Source organism: Myxine glutinosa, chromosome 13 (assembly GCF_964187855.1).
Source record: "Myxine glutinosa chromosome 13, kmMyxGlut1.1, whole genome shotgun sequence".
NCBI lineage: Eukaryota > Metazoa > Chordata > Myxini > Myxiniformes > Myxinidae > Myxine > Myxine glutinosa.
Window position 1 is genome coordinate 2,536,632 of NC_136273.1, and position 14,678 is coordinate 2,551,309.

General features: G+C 44.5%; 2 protein-coding genes across 6 annotated transcripts in view; one reads left to right on the plus strand and one right to left on the minus strand.

Annotated features, from left to right (window-relative positions):
- The window catches only part of INTS10 (integrator complex subunit 10), a 166,797-nt gene that overhangs the window by 90,693 nt on the left and 61,426 nt on the right, over positions 1-14,678 (minus strand). Inside the window, exons 2-4 of one of the 4 annotated variants that reach the window (XM_078766937.1) lie at positions 9,484-9,696; positions 4,715-4,782; positions 1,942-2,045 (exon numbers count right to left, since the gene is read on the minus strand). In XM_078766937.1, the coding sequence (XP_078623063.1) occupies positions 1,942-2,045; positions 4,715-4,782; positions 9,484-9,603 (292 nt within the window). In that variant the 5' untranslated portion in view covers positions 9,604-9,696. Of the gene's footprint in view, positions 1-1,941; positions 2,046-4,714; positions 4,809-9,483; positions 9,739-14,678 lie in introns of those variants that run through there. The other 3 variants (XM_078766940.1, XM_078766938.1, XM_078766941.1) reach the window with 3 other exon arrangements.
- Positions 9,298-14,678, plus strand: part of MRPS23 (mitochondrial ribosomal protein S23) — a 40,477-nt gene continuing 35,096 nt past the window's right edge. Inside the window, exons 1-2 of one of the 2 annotated variants that reach the window (XM_068133599.2) lie at positions 9,298-9,705; positions 10,265-10,421. In XM_068133599.2, the coding sequence (XP_067989700.2) occupies positions 10,375-10,421 (47 nt within the window). In that variant the 5' untranslated portion in view covers positions 9,298-9,705; positions 10,265-10,374. The remainder of the gene's footprint in view (positions 9,706-10,264; positions 10,422-14,678) is intronic. The other variant, XM_068133598.2, reaches the window with a different exon arrangement.

The following is a 14,678-nucleotide window of genomic DNA, read 5'->3' on the forward strand; positions in this document are numbered from 1 at the left end:
AGAAAGAACACAGGGATTTATTAATTATTTACACACAACCAAAGCAGGGAAGAAAAGAAATGTAATTTACAGGGAAATGGAAGGAGCAGAAGGACACAGAGCAATTTCTAGCTTATCTATAGTCTTACTTAAACCCCAGGACAACACAGACAAACAGACGACATTCAGACTTACACGAATGGGAATGAATGGCTGGAAAGGGAGGAAGGTTCAGCTGGATGCTGGCTGGAGCTTGATCCCGCACGGGATGTCGGGCTGGAAACGACGGCCACCGATGCCACCGCAATCTGGTTCACACAGCAAGGCTGCTCGAAAAACAGCACGTCAGGGCTTCACGCTGCTGGGCCGCTGAAACAGCGTCTCTCCCAGCAGAACCGCAAGCTCACCTCCCCACTTCCAAGCACCTCCAGTACGTATATCTTTTTGTGCGTCCTCCCTTGCTCATCTCTCTCTTACGCCTCTCAGCTCCTCCTCAACTGGACTGAGGTGGGGGCTCCGCGTGACGGGTTATATAACCACGCCCTAGAATCTTCTTGAACCTCCCCGAAGTTTCTTTCCTCCGCCCTCTCAGGCCAAACCCCTCATGCTTGGTTGGTTGATCGGGGGCTGGCTCACTCCTCCTTCTCATGACGAGGTGGACACACGCCCTTCTTCTCCGAGCTGACCGCGTGCGTAATGGAGGACGAATGCAGTTAGTAATGAGGTTGACAATGCGGTTGGCAATACAATCGGCAATGGAGGTTTTGGGCAATTGAAAGGGGATCTATCTTATTCGCTCCGGTGCAATGCAGTGTCAACTAATGGGCAACAGAGCCTTAAACTGGAACACAGAATAAGGAAATAACTATTTAGAAGGGTATATGATTTTCTACGTGCATGTGATGGACTAACTAAGGGGACGACCTTTGACCTTTACAATTAACGGAGGTATTTACAAGGAATCATTACTAGAGGGTCATATTTACAAACACAGGATTCTCCTCCCCCCAAGCCCTCTCCCTCCCACACATCTCCCTGCTCTTAAATGTTGTGTGCTCTCAAGTGTTTGTATGCTTCCCCTTCTCTTGTCTTCCGCTCCCTCTTTTTATATATTTTGTTTGTCTGGTTGATTTGTTTGTGAAGTAAATGTCAGCTCTTTCATGAGCCTCGATTCAGTATACAAAAAAACAAACAAAAAAAAATCCGCAACAATATATATATATATATATATATATATATATATATATATAAATTTGTACTTGTTGGTTTGAGCATATTAAAGTGCCAAAGTGGTCTTGCACGTGCACAAATCCAGCACTTGCATTTCTCCAAGTACTGTTTTGGCCTTAAGAGTGGGACAAACGTTCAGGATACCTGTAATCCACTTTCCCTAAAGCACAAGAGCATCATTGGTAATATTGGAGCATATTGGATTTATGAATTGGAACCTTGGCCCAGTTGCTCGAGGTCCGGATAAGCACTATCCTGTGGATAAATCACCTATCCTGTGGATAAAATGTATTTACAGGATAGCTCGTATCCAGTGGTTAAATTATCTGTGTTTCTCGCTACCGGGCCCTTGTGTTCAAATAAAATGTCAACATCTTTTTTTTGGTAACAGGCTAAAACTCAATGTGCATACGTAAGGAAATATACAACAATAGACAAAACTAGCTTTCAGTTAAAATGCATAATTACATCCACTGCAATATCAAACATCTAACTAGTGTTTTTAGCAAGGAAGTGGACATCTGTTAAAGTGTGGAGTTCGATAAGGATGGGTCGAGATGGTAATAGAAGGTTGGGAAGCAATAACGAGAGAGACATTAGTGGAGGAGCAACATTATGGCGTTTAATCGGTTTCAGTTTTAATCTGAACATACGAGTAAATGCCTTCACATCTATTTGATGAAAAATATTCCAGGCCATATCCTGTCCCAATTCAATCTCATCCTGACATACCACGCAGGAACACCATTTGCTTGTCCTGGACATCCGACCTGAGTGCAGCCGTGACTGTAGCCACCTCTCTCCAGAGCGCTGGCTTGTCGGGAAACTGCAGGAACCTTAGGGTGCGGGAAGAGGGAAGATTACATAAAGCACAAAATACAGGGAACTGCGTGTGTTTTGTGTGTGTGTGTGTGGGTGTGGGTGTGGGTGTGGGTGTGGGTGTGTGTGTGTAGTTCTACTGGAGCTTTCTGATGTGGAATGCGATAAACCAAAATGATTGTCATGATTTCCTGAGTTGATTAAAGTAATTAACTATAAAGACTCCAAGGAAGAATTCCCATGTTTTAAATGCCCGCCAGGTTAAGGTGTACAGATCAGCATAGGTCCTTCTATGGCATGGCTTTCTAATCACAAAATAAATACCAAAAACAATAACATTGTAACAAAGAATGTATTAATTAACACTAATAATGTTAACAACAATAATAAATAGTAGTATAATTGGGCAATAATAATAACGAATGTATTATGCCTGCTCTGGCCGAAGCACATCTGTGTTTGGGGAAAGGTAAGCTTCATGTTCAAGCAGTACGGCAGGCAGGTATGCAACAAGGCCATGAAGACCAATGAAAATTTGGTCCAATGGACCAGCGGGCCCACTAGTGTTTCAAATATCCTGGAAAAGCATGTGGTATTCAGTATTTATTTATTTTATGAACATGAAATGCTGTACTAATGGAAAACAATCTTCTCAGCAAAGGATGTTCAGGGTGAAATTGAAAAAAGTTCCCCCAAATATCACTTTATTTGCAGTTATTTTGTTACAATTTGGACAGGATCACCCCCAAAATACATATTTTGACATAGATCTTTCAAAATAATTTTATGGGGGAATATGCCCAAAGGGGAGAATTGATTTTGGCAGTTTAACCATAAGAGGGTTGCTGGCAGATCTTGTGCGACCTGTAGGAATATTTGGGGGACAGAGCACAGAAAGAGCTGGGGGAGCTAGGCCGGAGAGGAGTCGGTAGAAGAGAGAAAGACCACCAACCTGCCTGCAATGAGTAAGTGAAAGGCCCTTGGAGTTAGCTTCATCGCGGGAGATTCCAATGATTCTGAAAGCTTTGGTTTCAACAGCGTGAAGCCAAGCTCGGTGTGAGGCAGGTGTACCAGCCCAGAGGGGAGAACAGTATTCCATTGAGCTGCGGATGAAAGCCTTGTACGTGGTGAGGAGCTCAGGTGTGCCAAGGAAGGACTTCGCATGACGGAGGATGCCCAGTTGGCGACTGGCTTTGGAGGCCAGATTTGAAATGTGGTTTTCCCAGGAAAGATCATGGCAGATAGTGAGACCCAAAAGCATGAGTGACAGAACTTCTTTGAGAGGATTGTTCAGAAAGTAGATGGGAGGGTTGTCCAGACGGTCTTTCGGAGAGACAAAGTGAGAGTGTGAGATTTGTCAGGATTGAAAGACATGTTCCATTTGTTTGAACAATTTGTGATTTTTCCAAGTCTGCAGAGAGTGAGAAGGCTGCTGCCTGCCAATCTGATGGTTGAGATATGGAGCGGCAGAGTGGAGTCATCAGCAAAGAGATGGAGAGGATTTTCCAGAGAGTCGGAAAGATCATTGATGAATACCAAAAAAAAAGCACAGGGCCAAGAAAACTGCCTTGAGGAACTCCAGCCTGAACAGGAAGGGGAGACGAGAGAATTCCATTCAGGGCCACACGTTGACTACAACCACAGAGGAAGTCCGCAAGCCATGCACGGAGGTTTCCATGGGTACCATTGGAGGAGAGTTTGGTGAGCAGGGCGGGGTGCCAGACCGTATCGATGGCACGAGATATGTCAAGGGAGACAGCTATGATTTCCTGTTTGGCATTGAGGACCTCCATCCATTGTTGAGACAGCAGAAGCAGCATGTCCAGAGTAAAATGACCTGGTCTGAATCGAAATTGATGATCAGAGATCAAGCCAATGGAGAAGAGGAAGGATTTAATATCAGAAGCGATTATGGATTCCATGACCTTGCTGATCATTAGGAGCAGGCCGATTGGTCTGTAGTTGCAAGGATCTGTTTTTGCACCTTTTTTATGTAAAGTGGTGATGTTGGCCGATTTCCAAGCAGATGGTTGGTGATCTTGAGCAAAAGAGAGGGTGAAGAGAACAGAAAGAGGGAGTGAAAGAGCGGCAGAGCAGGATTTTTTTTTGCCCCTTATTTTGTATTGTTTCGCATCTCCTATAAGCTATGGAATGTCCCTTCTTTTCTATACTTTGCCACATGGCACATACCCTTATATAAAGAGGCCTTTTCTATGCCCCTGGCATTTTACCCAAGAATAGATATAGCATGGGGAATCCCAATAGGTTGACATCCATGGGGAGGAGGAAATTCTTCCTTCGGCGATGCCCCGTTGAGTGCGATAAGAAATGTGGCACCATTGCTATGACGTCGCTGGTACCCAGAGTACCTGGGAAGTGAGGCACTTCCCACAAGCTCAGTGGTTGTATTTGTCTAAACACTAGCCTAACAGTTCTGTGTTGTGTCTCGCGTCTTCATCTGTATGTCCATGTGTGTGAGATTTTGTGTGTGTGGCAACTCCATTAGGAGCCTTATATCCTGTTAAAAAAACCTTTTTGATAAAATACATTTGTATACAGAAATTGTGGCTAGTGGATGAGCCTAAACAACAATGGACAGCTGGTTCCCAAACAGAGATAATACAGGAGAGGGCAAAGATCTCAAAAAAGTATGAATCAAAGTACAGTAATGGCTCAAAGCTCATACATCTCGTAGAGGAGTCTGGCTGCCTCGGCGGTTTTCCACGAATTCTTCTCGATCACGTACATCTCGTACTGCATGCAAGTCAACAGATGAGATGCTGTATCAGCAGGATATAGCAAGCAAAACAAACAGTACACAGCAACTTATTTCAATTCATCATTTGGCTTCTTGAAGCCAATCCTCTAAAATAGACCAAAAAATCCATGTATGAGGTTGTATATTTAGTGGGTACCGTTAATTCAGCTTTATGCTTTTATTTCCAAAAATGCGACGTCATTGTTTAATGGAGGGTGTTTTGTTTCGTGACATCAGCAATTTGTGCGCGCAATGATCCTGCAGCCATATTGGAGTACAATTGGAAGACAAAGGAACGGCCATTCACGATTGGTGAAGTAGAAAATCAGCATCGTTAGCGGGCACTCCAGCCCTCTAGGTAGGACTACCCTTCTCGGCCCACCTACGGTGGGCAATGTGCTGCGGCCAAATCTTGGAAATGCACATTATAATTATTATCATTTTTGAAAGACATTTTATTTATCACAACATGTCGCAAAATAAAGGAAGACGATTTGTTACGCTAGCTACCACGAAAGATGGCACGACTTCCGGTAGTCAAACCTCAACGCAGAAAGACTGCTCAAGGGAAACGGAAAACGCACCTTCGACAACAGGTGGTCTTTCTGTACACGTTTGCAGGCGCAATTTTTTTGCATTACAGCAACTATATTCAAGCACAAGTACCCAAATGTATACAGGAAGCAAACCTTTCAGAGTTTGTTGTCACACTGAAAACCGAGTCAAATTTGAAGATTGAAAACGCAATCCAAATCAAAGCAAACGATAGGGGTGAGCCGACAGAATTGATGAACGATATTAAAATATAAACGCACTGAAACATGCAACTCGGAGGTTCCGTACACCGAAACAAATTTTTTATATGATCTACGGCTTGAAATGGAGCTGCCACACACACATCTTACACACATGGACATACAGACGAGACATGACACAGGACTATTAAACGATAAAAACACAGCCTCTGAGTTTCTGGGAAGTGGTGTCATTGAGTACAAATTTGAGCTTACAAAGGAAAGCAAATCGGATGGCCGCTGGTTGCCTTACGCCATCATGGAGTCGTACAGACTTGTACTAAACTCTCCCGGCCAAACATTACACAACCACATTTTATCGTCGCAACAAAATGTACAAAGATGCTTTAACCATTTAAACAAGGTAAAACAAAGTTTCCCTAATCTTAAAATGTATCCTTTTGAAAATGTAAAAGTGAAAAAAAAAATGGTAGACATTTATAGACATTTTAAAAACGTGGCCGGACACATATTTAAAGATCGAAATGGAGGACATATCTGGGGAAAACCAGACATATGGTAAACACACACACACAAACACACGCAATGTCGTCATCATGACGACGTCATGACTGCAAACTCAGAAGGAAATGTCGCAGTTCAAGAAGGCAAAGTCAAAGGCTGGTTTCACATAGCAGATGAAAAGTGAAGCCACCGACCTGGTTTCACTCTTGTTGGGGCTCGACAGGACAACATAATCGCCGTTTCATATAACAGATATATATATATATATATATATATATATATATATATATATATATACACTACATGACCAAAAGTATGCGGACACCCCTTCTAATTAGTGGATTCGGCTGTTTCAGCCACACCCATTGCTGACAGGTATGGGTGTGGCAGGTATGGCTGTACGTATACCCAAGTACACAGCCATGCAATCTCCATAGACAAACAAATTAGCAGTAGAATGGGTCGTACTGAAGAGCTCAGCGACTTTCAACGTGGCACCGTCATCGGATGCCACCTTTCCAACAAGTCAGGTCGTCAAATTTCTGCCCTGCTAGAGCTTCCCCGGTCAACTGTAAGTGCTGTTATTGTGAAGAGAAAACGTCTGGGGGCAACACCAGCTCAGCCACGAAGTGGTAGGCCACAAAAGCTCACAGAACGGGACCGCCGGGTGCTGAAGCGCGTAGCGCATAGCGCATAAAAATCGTCTGTCCTCGGTTGCAACACTCACTGCCGAGTTCCAAACTGCCTCTGGAAGCAACGTCAGCACAACAACTGTTTGTCGGAGCTTCACGAACTGGGTTTCCATGGCCGAGCAGCCGCACACAAGCCTAAGATCACCATGCCCAATGCCAAACGTCGACTGGAGTGGTGTAAAGCTCACCCCCATTGGACTCTGGAGCAGTGAAAACGCATTCTCTGGAGTGATGAATCACGCTTCACCATCTGGCAGTCCAACGGACGAATTTGGGTTTAAAGGATGCCAGGAGAACGCTACCTGCCCGAATGCATAGTGCTAACAGTAAAGTTTGGTGGAGGAGGAATAATGGTCTGGGGCTGTTTTGCATGGTTCGGGCTAGGCCCCTTAGTTGCAGTGAAGGGAAATCTTAACGCTACAGCATACAATGACATTCTAGACGATTGTGTGCTTCCAACTTTGTGGCAACAGTTTGGGAAGGCCCTTTCCTGTTTCAGCATGACAATGCCCCCGTGCACAAAGCGAGGTCCATACAGAAATGGTTTGTCGAGATGGGTGTGGGTATTGTTAACTAGGGTGATGGTTGATGGGGAATTGTGAGGAGATGGTGGAGGGGAGGGGGCGGGAGTGGGGAAGGGGGAGGGGGGGGGGAAGAGGGAGAAGAGGAGGGTGTGGAGTTGGTCGTGGGTATTGTTAGTTATGGAGATGGTTGTTGGGGGATTGTGAGGGGGAAGGTGGGAGGGAGGGGGAAGAGGAGGGTGTGGAGTTGGTTGTGGGTATTGTTAGTTCGGGTGACGGTTGAAGGAGGATTGTGAGGGGGTGGTGGAGGGGGGGGGGGGGGGGAAGAGAGGGGAAAGAGGAGGGTGTAGAGTTGGTCGTGGGTATTGTTAGTTATGGAGATGGTTGTTGGGGGATTGTGAGGGGGAAGGTGGGAGGGAGGGGGAAGAGGAGGGTGTGGAATTGGTTGTGGGTATTGTTAGTTCGGGTGACGGTTGATGGGGTATTGTGAGGGGATGGTGGAAGGGGGGAAAGTGGGGGGAGGGGAGGGGAGAGGGGGAAGAGGAGGGTGTGGAGTTGGTTTGGGTATTGTTAGTTCGGGTTAGGGTTGAAGGGGGATTGTGAGGGGGGAGGTGGAGTGAGGGGGGAGGTGGAGTGGGGGGGGGGGGGGAGGAAGAGGAGGGTGTGGAGTTGGTTGTGGGTATTGTTAGTTCGGGTGACGGTTGATGGGGGATAGTGAGGGAATGGTGGAGGGGGGATGTTGATGTTTTTTTTCTGGAAAATTCAGACACCTCAACTACCAAGTCCAAGGCAACTTAAGGTGAACAAAAATCAGCAAGAGCAATATTACCGAAGGAAATCAGCAAGAAATCCAAGTCAAAGTAGTTGTCAGCAGAAAAGATCCGATGGCAACAAAAATGTGCTGCCCACTTGGACCAATATCGCCCGTAGAGCGGGCACCCTGTTGTGCTAGTAATCTATCTATAATTCCAGTAATCTCTGTCTGTCTGTCTGTACGTTTGTCTGTGACCGCTGTTTCTCGACAACCACGGGTCCGATATACTTTTAACTTGCCAGGTATATTGCTGGGGACCCGAGGATGTGCCTTTTCAAGGTTTCATATTAATCGGACAATTACTTACCGAGCTATGTCCAAAAAACGATTCAACCAATCAGAGAGCAGCGAACGATCGCGTGTGCCGAACGTGGCGGACACACTCTGCCTCGGATGGCACATTTGACAGCGTATTCATTTATTTCACGTTGGAAAACTATGTTGCCGTTAAACTATGTTTTAATAAAGTTTTAAAACTAATAAAAACGAATTTGCGATTCATTCGCTTTCCTGCGCGTTTGTGCACGCGATGGCGATTGCTTTACCAAACTCCGGAAGCCGTTCGCTTTGGACCAAACCATTGCATGTAAATAGAGGGGGGGGATTGTCACCACTCGCAAGCCGTTCGCTTTGGACCAAACCATTTCATGTAAATAGAGGGGGGGGATATAATTTTAGATATAGATATAGTACGGGCATGCCCTAGTCTATCTATAATTCCAGTAATCTCTGTGTGTTTGTTTGTACGTTTGTCTGTGACCGCTGTTTCTCGACAACCACGGGTCCGATATACTTTTAACTTGCCAGGTATATTGCTGGGGACCCGAGGATGTGCCTTTTCAAGGTTTCATATTAATCGGACAATTACTTACCGAGCTATGGCGATTTAGCCGTTCGCCGTTCGCTTTGGCGTTGCGAATGGACCAAACCATTGCATGTAAATAGAGGGGGGGGGGTTCTGTGGTCGTTGCGAATGGACCAAACCATTCATGTAAATAGAGGGGGGGGGGGTTCTGTGGTCGTTACTGCCACGTGGTTTCAAAGTTTTTTTTTGTTGTTGTTGTTTGCACGCATGTTTTTTTGCACCCACGTACGGGCACGCCCTAGGATGTTTACACACACACACCCCTACACAAATTTTTTTTTTTTTTTTTTTTTTGGCAAGGAACGGGCACCCACGTACGGGCACGTCCTAGCTTATATATAGTACGGGCATGCCCTAGTAATATATAATTTTATATATCAAGTACTGACTTGTAGTTGTACTCCACGACAACAGATCGCCAACGTGATGACGTCACACGCACACTTGTGATGCATAGTGCATACCAATGTCACTACTGAAACCGACAAACATGACAACAAACGTCGAGCATAGACACACAGAATCCACAATCCACAGACGTGATACCTGGATGGCAAAACATGCCGGGAAGAGGCTGCGGGCAGTGAGCAACCAGGCCTGGGCCGCGCACGGATCTCGAGGCGCGAGTTCCCGGGCTTTCCGGACAAGCAGCTCAGCCTCGGACATCGCGTGTCGCTTCCTTTACGATCCTTTCATTACAGAATCCTCTTCATCGCTGCAGCACGACGTCTTCAATTCCGCTTTTCCAAAAGAATGTTTCTTCAGAGAGTGTGTTATTTACATAAAGGTCACATTATCGACTGTGCTCGTAAAGCTTTTTCTTATACAAACATTAGGCCTATACAAATATTGTGCCATACAAATATTCCTCATTCTTCAATATTCAATATTCATTCCTCATATTCATTCCTCATTATTCGTTCCTCAATATAATTCCTTAATTTTCTTTCTTTCCTCTTTCCTGATTCCTCATTCCTCAAACCTAATCCTCATTCCTCGTTCCTTATTCTTCATTATTCATAACACCCAATAAAAAGAAAATAAAATTCACCCTAATTCAACAGTAATACTTGATTCATTGAGACATTGTCATTGTTACAGCCACCGATAATTTTGTCAAGTTTAATTCAAATATCGCGCAATTATTTTATAAACTTCATTCATTCATTCACATGGTACTCAATTTTTTTACTTATTTATTCATACCTCATCCAATAATTATATCCGTATCATGTAATTATTTTTTCATGCGATCATATCTAAAATTGTGACTGCATTTAAAATATTACAGAATAAATGTACAGAATAATTTTTTTTCCTTTTGCAGAAACTTGCCGTTTGAGCTATTGTTCGTCAGCCATCGCATTTGTAGAAAGTGAATGAGTTGCGAAAAGCAGAACCAGAAATAGTGGGAGTGTTGAGGCAAATAACTGCATCATGTCGTGGTACACACGAATGTACAAGGTCGGCTCCATCTACTCACGGTGAGACTTAGTTACTGGGTCTGACCATAGAGTGTGTGTGTGTGTGTGTGTGTGTGTGTGTGTGTGTGTGTGTGTGTGTGTGTGTGTGTTTTTTTTTTTTGAGGTTTGCAATGATACTGTACAATTGATTAAGTGTGTGTGTATGTGTGTGTGTGTGTGTGTGTGTGTGTCTTTGTCTCTGTGTCTGTACACGTGTGTCTGTGTGTGTACACGTGTGTGTGTTTGTGTGTGTACACGTGTGTGTGTGTGTGTGTTTGAGGTTTGCAATGATACTGTACAATTAATTGTGTGTGTGTGTGAATAAAAGAGAGAGATAGAATTGTGAGGAAAATAAATGAAAAAACGAGATGTGTGTGTGTGTATACGTGTGTGTGTACACGTGTGTGTGTGTATACGTGTGTGTGTACACGTGTGTGTGTGTGTACACGTGTGTGTGTGTGTGTGTACACGTGTGTGTGTGTGTGTACACGTGTGTGTGTGTGTGTGTGTGTGTACACGTGTGTGTGTGTGTGTCTGTACATGTGTGTGTGTGTGTGTGTGTATGTGTGTGTGTGTGTGTGTGTGTGTGTGTTTTTTTTTTTTTTGAGGTTTGCAATGATACTGTACAATTGATTAAGTGTGTGTGTATGTGTGTGTGTCTTTGTCTCTGTGTCTGTACACGTGTGTCTGTGTGTGTACACGTGTGTGTGTTTGTGTGTGTACACGTGTGTGTGTGTGTGTTTGAGGTTTGCAATGATACTGTACAATTAATTGTGTGTGTGTGTGAATAAAAGAGAGAGATAGAATTGTGAGGAAAATAAATGAAAAAACGAGATGTGTGTGTGTGTATGTACACGTGTGTGTGTGTATACGTGTGTGTGTGTGTACACGTGTGTGTGTGTGTGTACACGTGTGTGTGTGTGTGTACACGTATGTGTGTGTACACGTGTGTGTGTGTGTGTGTCTGTACATGTGTGTGTGTGTGTGTATGTCTGTACACGTGTGTGTGCGTGTGTGTCCCGAATGCCCAACTCTTACTGTACTGTAGTGTACATGTTTATTTGGTATCCGTACTCCATTAATTGATTTATGCAGACGAGTTCTTGTTTTTTTTTAGGTTATTTCAGAATATTTATTCGAAATCGACTCGTGGACTGGGTCCCAGTGTCCGGCCGACCGTCCGTCTGCATGTACATTCGTTAACATCTTCTCCTCACAAACTACCTGACCAATATGGACCAAATTTAGTGTGATGCAAAAGGACAGCAAGGTCTCATGGGGTATCCGTGCTTCCCATCGTCCCCCTATAAATAAGTTTTTGCTTGGTTTTGATAAATAAATAAGTTTATAGTTTTGCCACAAATATTGGTATTTCATTCAACAATCTTATAAACCGCCAAACAGATCCAGACCAAATTCGCCATGAGGCATCGGGAGCATGCCCTAACCTTAGTTGTGCTCCTCAAGGTCGTATCTCCCCTGGAAAGGGGGCCACGGTGCTCCTCCCCAAATCCCTCGTTTTCTCTAAAACGTCTTTTCCACAACTACCTGAGCAATACAGACCAAATTTGGTGCAATGCATCAGGACAGTGAGGTCTCATGGGGTTGTGCTCCCCATCTCGATCCACTCTTATAGAGTTGGAAAAAGGGTGGTTTTCCCCAAATATTGGTATTTCATTCAAAACCTTCTTAGAAACTAATGACCGGATCCAGACCAAACTGGCCATGCGGCATCATGACCATGCCCTAACCTTAAGTTGTGCTCCCCATGGCCGTATCTCCCCTGGAAAGGGGGCCACGGGTTCCCTCCCATAATTCCCCATATTCACTAAAACATATTTTCCTCACATACTACATGACGGGTATGGACCGAATGTGGTACGATACATCAGAACAATAAGGTCTCGTGGAGTTGTGGTCCCCATCCGGTTCCGCCCCTATAAGAGGGGGGTTTCGCCTCAACTTCAGGTAATTTATTTTAAGAGTTTCTCAGAAACCTTGGGGAAATATTCATCAATCAACCACGAGACTATTTTTATTAATTTATCCAATCATCATCTGAGATGACACAAAAATTATATGGACCTGCCGAGAATAAATCTCAAATTGACTCATTGCAGCGAACTTCAAGGTGCAGATTTTTTTTTTTTTTTTTTTGTATACAAGATCGAGGCTCGTGAAAGAGCTAACATGAATCACACAGAAAGACAAACCGACACATAAAACATATAACATGGGGAGCGGTAGACAAGATGGGGAGAGACGGGGAAGGACACAAACACATTTGAGAGCAGGGACATCGGGATAAATGTGGGAGGGGGATGGCTTGGGGGGAGGTGGGAGAGGTATAAAACATATGAACACTGCAAGGACTTCCAGGAAAGAAGCTGGAATTTTCAAAAAAAAAAGGAAAAAAAAGTGTATCCGGTGGTGAATTAGCGGGTTAGAAAAGATCAATGTTTTGGAAGGTTTGCAAGGTTCAAGGCATCAAGGTTTGCTCGTGTATATGGAAGCTACCTTTTAGATTTTATCGACAAGATCTTCACTTTTGCAGGCACGTTGCTGCACGTGCGAACAAGGTTAACAGAAACTTAGGGATGATGAAACCGACCTTTCGTCCATCCTGATGTAGATATATGCTTCCCTTGTTATTCAAGTCCCTTGTGAGACCTGTGCTTGAGGTATTTCGTAGGAATGGCCTTCAGCAAGCAGCTTGGACGTGTTCCATGTGATCAACTTGAAGGTTGCAAGACCTACTTGATCTGAATCCAACTGCTTATTATTCAGGAGTCGTTTGATTCCAAGTGCTTCGCAAAATGGTCTCTGATCAAAGACCATGTTCTAAACACTTGGAATCAGTCGAACTCCTGAATACGAACTCTTTGATTATTCTACAAACACAAAATGGCAAATATTCTGGCCTGTAGTTTCCTGGTTGCATCTCTCCAGTCTTGTGGTACCTCTCCTTCTTCCAATAATCATGAAGCAGATAATTTGTAGTGGGATGGCTATCTCATCCTTCACCTCCTTGAGTAGTTTTGGTTGCATACCATCTGGGACACAATCCTTGCTGTCATTGAGTTCAATCGGCCTTTTTACAATGTCAGCTGCACATATGTGTTGTGATTGGTACTACGTACTGTGTGGTGAGGTCTAGGTGCGTGGCTTCAGTGATTAATGGCGGCTCGTCATGATGGCCGTGTGCTCTGTGAGAGCTTGGTATCGTCTTTAATAAACAACTTAATTAAAGGAGATTCCTGAACTTACTACATGGTGGCAGCGCGGGATCGTGAAGATCAACAAGCAGTTTGACGTTTGGTCTTGTTTTCTTTGTGGATTACCACGGCGGCACGTTCCGTGTTTTTTCAACATGGCGAAGTTCCCGACAATGGACTGGTCCAGCTCGGAGCTGGCGGAGACCTTCAAGTTATTCAAGCAATGAATGAACTTGGTGCTGTCGGACGAGGGCATCGATACTAAAGCCAGACAGGCCATCAAAATTCAGATTGCTGTGGGAGACGAAGGACTGAGGCGGATCAATGCATCGACTCTGAGTGAGGATGGTAAAAAGGATCCGGATAAATTATTCGAGGATCAGTTGGACATTCATGTAAACTTTCGGATTCACCGGCTGGAAATGATGAGATTCCGGCAGCAAGAAGGAGAGTCCATTGATGATTTCGTCAACCGATGCCGACGGAAGGGAAGGTTGTGCAATTTCTCCGAAGCAGAACTCTCGGAACGGATTATCGAGTTGATTGTTGCGAGCACCCCACATGATGATTTTCAAAAGCATCTGCTCGACCAGGAGTTCGGGTACGACATGGACCTGGTTTTAAGTGAGGGACGCAAGTACGAAGCAATGGTAATCGGAAAGCAGGCCATCCAGAAGATGGAAGGGCCTTCATCGTCTGTGAATGCCATGACACATCGAGAAAAGTGCAAAAAGTGTGGACTATCACATCCACCAAGGAACTGCCCAGCATACAATGATTATTGTAAGTATTGTGGTGAACTGGGACACTGGGCCCGTTGTTGTGAAAATCCCAAACGAAGCACGAGATATGCTGATGGATACGAGTGGAGCCGCCGTCCTGCAATGGGTGGAAGAGGCCGTCGAGTCATCAGAAGCAAGTTGAGAGGTATGCTTCGGGGAAGTAACAATAATGGGACCTCGGTGAATGAAGTGTCGGGGTATTGTACTGAAGGCGATGAAGACAGTTACGAAAGTGACACTGAGGCATATGAACACACCAAGCCGTTTCACGTGATCAGGGT